Below are 3,856 nucleotides of genomic sequence, written 5' to 3'. Positions count from 1 at the left end.
AAGTTTTCGCCGATTAATAGATTTATTTTCAATTATCATTTCGAGAATATAATTACATCTATAGAAATATACGAGTTTTATTAAGGCTATTCAACATGAGAAAGCAAACATATTATTCGAGACTGGAGTGTGAGACCAAGGGGAAAGCCCGATATGCACAATACCATAATTCGTCACTTCAGTTACATAACAAAAGAAATTACGCGAGTCCGACTCGAGAAAGGAATCGTCGAAATTCGATATATCCAGGTAATCGGTCTGTCGCGGAGGTCGCCAGGTGAGAATCCAGAAGCGTCAGAGCGGAGGAATCAGAAGCGTCGCGGGGCCGGCGGCGACTCGGATGGGGTGAACTGTCGGTAGAGGGTAGAAGCTTGGCACCGCCCTCTAATTTTCCAACCAATGGAGCCGAGCTGTACGTCGCGACGTCCAATCGCAGCGTAGTGGCCGTGCCGTATCTGATCATTGCGCGGTTCTACTGCCGAAATAAAAGAGAAGGCCGAGCAAGAGATCAAGGAGGGAAAAGGAGAGAAGAGAGAGAGAGAGAGAGAGAGAGAGATGGAAGAAGAGAACGAGAAAAAGAGAGAGATAGAACGATATCGGCAACTCCATCGTCAGCATTGCCACAAGGCGGCCACACGACCACAATTCAACGACGGAAGCCAGCGGGACGACGGCTGTCACATCGCGAACGCGACCGTGATCAAACTTTTATTAACTTGGTGACTTGGTCACTCAGTGAGATAATCTGCCGCGGTCAAAGGCATCCTCCTGAGGAGTATCGGTTATGCAATCGGTCGTTTGTTCGCGCGATTACCTATTGGTTGCTTCATAATCTCATTGTTCTCCAATGTAAAAACGGGGGTGGTTGCAGGACACTTAAGACTAGAAGTGATCTCAAAGAGATCTATCAGTGCATTGATACCACGCTGTGTGATGTGTTTAAGAAGAACATACAAATATATTTTTTCTTTCGTTATGGTGCATTCAATGCTTTCGCTACGGGTGATCTATCGTTCAGCACAAAGTGATTAGTCAATCAGCACAAAGATTAAGAACTCAAGCAGTGCTATTTGGAGAATGTGTACCTGATGGCGAATAAACGAACTGATGATTGGTATCTTTTTTGGAAAAGCCTTCTCAAAGGATTATTGTGGATGTGAGAAATATTTCATAATGATTACATAATTTATTACGAACAGACGCCGAAATTAAATAATTTAGACTTGATTTCAGACGCCGTCGGAACTCAAGTTATTCAAAGTTATTTGCTTACGACGCGGTAATCAAACACGGTTTTGAAGAACAAATAAATAATCATATACGTGACGGAAATTTTTGAAATTATTCATAAAGAACAAGTGATTTTCATTTATAGAATTATATTTGTTTAAATGCAAATATTAAAAAGAAATATTATATTAAAAACTGAATAATAGAATTCACCAGAATGATTGAAAAATAATTTCGCATTCGAGCTATTCTTCTGCGATAAAGTGTACAGACCATCGAATGTGAAAGTGTACAGTGATTGTACTTAAAAAAAAAATTTTTTCTCACAATCAAAATTTGCGAACAATTTTTGAAACAGTGGTTTGAAGTATGTTACAGCTTTATTTGAGTAAGTCTTGATGAATGGAAATGGAGTCGGGCATCGACATGAATGAAACGCGCGTTATTAAACAACCGTCGCGTTGACTCGAACGTGGGAATAACGGATGCTTACTTTCGTCATCAGTTATTCATCCGGTCGATCTATAAGACATATTGATACTACGACGGTGTCCAATTTGTCGAATGGCAAAAGTGGGAGAATAAGTTCCTCTCGTTGGCTTTAATTCCCAAACTAAAAATTTCACGATAAAAATTCTGCAGGCGATAGAAAATTCAGAGGTAAGAGTGTATGGACAACGAACAAACATTTATTGAAGATGAAATATCTATATAATAAAACAAATCAAATATATTATGCTCAAAATTACATGTAAATTTCTCGCGTATGATTACAACGAGTTGCGTAACGAATTATTAATTTTTTACAATATTTAGCAATTCGTAATTCGGTTTATAATTCAAGATACGTGATCTTTGATAACTTTAATAAGGAATCACGAAAGAAGTTTGCGTCTTCAAAAATGTTTCGCGCTTAGGACCGGCAAATGAGCACGGAATCTTGTTTGCTGTTCGACACCTGCATGGATTCATGAGAGGCACGCAGTCACCAGCCAAGGATGTCGGATAGTTCAGATCAGCTGTCATCACCGAACAGCGACTGCAATAGTCAAATGGGCGTCGTGCATCGCAATGCAACCGCGCAGTATAGTAATACATCGTCAATGTCCGGTCTCGGGCTGACTCATCATCCCCAAAATTTAACGCCAACATCGAATGGCAGTCCTCAATATTCGCAGGAGATTTCCACCTGCAACTCTACCAGCGTAAACACCAACCTTAGTAATATCAGCAGTCTCCCCCTTAGCAGCAGTAATTTCACACCTGAACAGATATCTTGCATGTGCGAGGCACTGTCGCAAAGTCAAGACATTGAGAAATTATCCAGGTAATTTAAAGAGAGCGTGCTTTAATTCATTATTTATTTATTCAAAAATTATGTGCGTAAGATTTTTCACAAATTCTATTCTTGCGTTAATAAAAATTCTAAAATTATGCAAAATTATATTTGTGTAAAATCTACTTAAAAAAAACTACGTTGATACCAGATTTCTTTGGTCCTTACCGCCTGGAGAACTGTTGCGCGGAGGCGAGAGTGTGCTAATGGCGCGTGCCGCTGTTGCCTTTCACCGCGGAGCCTATCACGAGCTTTACTCAATCCTGGAGAGCCACCCTTTCTCGCCACGTCGACATCCTGAACTCCAACAGATGTGGTTTAAGTCGCATTATCGTGAGGCTGAGAAAATCCGTGGTCGACCATTGGGCGCCGTGGACAAGTATCGGCTGCGCAAGAAGTATCCACTACCAAAGACAATCTGGGACGGCGAAGAGACTGTGTACTGCTTCAAGGAGCGATCGAGGAACGCTTTGAAAGAGTGTTATATGAGGAACCGATATCCTACGCCGGACGAGAAGAAAAATCTTGCGAAGAAAACTGGCCTGACGCTGACTCAGGTGTCCAATTGGTTCAAGAATCGTCGACAGCGTGACCGTACACCACAATCGAGAACGTGAGTCCTTTGCATATAAATAATACGAATCTTTAAAAATGTTAAATATTAAAAGAGAAACACTTAAATTGCAAATATATTTTAATACGCGCGAATGATTACATAGAATTGCTTAATTCGATTTTCCTTTTGTACAAAATATTTCTTCTGGAATTAAAAATAAATCAGGAAATATATGTCGGGCAAATGATAATCAGAGAGACGCAATTAAAGAAATAAATTTGTAATTGATTATAATTAATAATATATTTAAATGCGCCCTACTAACTACGTTTGACTACCTTTTGCCTGATAATTTCTTGATTTAATTTTCCTTTTGTGTATCAAGAATCAAGAGACACGGTAGTATCTCGCGCCAAGTGGGAGCGCAGCTCTCGCGTCTTTACGCGAGTTGCGGGCATCCGAAATTACCGGTTTTTTAAAAAAGGCTGGACTGATCAAGTTCTTAATATGAGCTCAGTCGACAGCTTGGGCCCGAATTATATAATAAGCGTTTATTTTATCTATACGTATCCTATGAACGGAGATATCGTGATGCGAAATCCGAAATGTCAAAATTATATGTAAGATACGTCATCGTCTCAAAAGTCTCATTTTCATATTTTTGATGATAGATGGCACTTGTTTATTGCTGTCATTTACCGTACGTGAAATGAACGGTTTGACATATCGATACC

General features: G+C 39.8%; 1 protein-coding gene across 1 annotated transcript in view; it reads left to right on the top strand.

The window, feature by feature from the left end:
• The first annotated feature begins 1,862 nt into the window (after positions 1 to 1,862).
• The window catches only part of LOC108753675 (homeobox protein six1), a 16,569-nt gene continuing 14,575 nt past the window's right edge, over positions 1,863 to 3,856 (top strand). Inside the window, exons 1-3 of the mRNA XM_018495490.1 lie at positions 1,863 to 1,890; positions 2,148 to 2,557; positions 2,718 to 3,179. Of these exons, the coding sequence (XP_018350992.1) occupies positions 2,229 to 2,557; positions 2,718 to 3,179 (791 nt within the window). The 5' untranslated portion in view covers positions 1,863 to 1,890; positions 2,148 to 2,228. The remainder of the gene's footprint in view (positions 1,891 to 2,147; positions 2,558 to 2,717; positions 3,180 to 3,856) is intronic.

Source organism: Trachymyrmex septentrionalis, unplaced genomic scaffold (genome assembly GCF_001594115.1).
Source record: "Trachymyrmex septentrionalis isolate Tsep2-gDNA-1 unplaced genomic scaffold, Tsep1.0 scaffold70, whole genome shotgun sequence".
NCBI classification, from domain to species: Eukaryota; Metazoa; Arthropoda; class Insecta; order Hymenoptera; family Formicidae; genus Trachymyrmex; species Trachymyrmex septentrionalis.
This window is presented reverse-complemented; position numbering and strand designations above follow the sequence as displayed.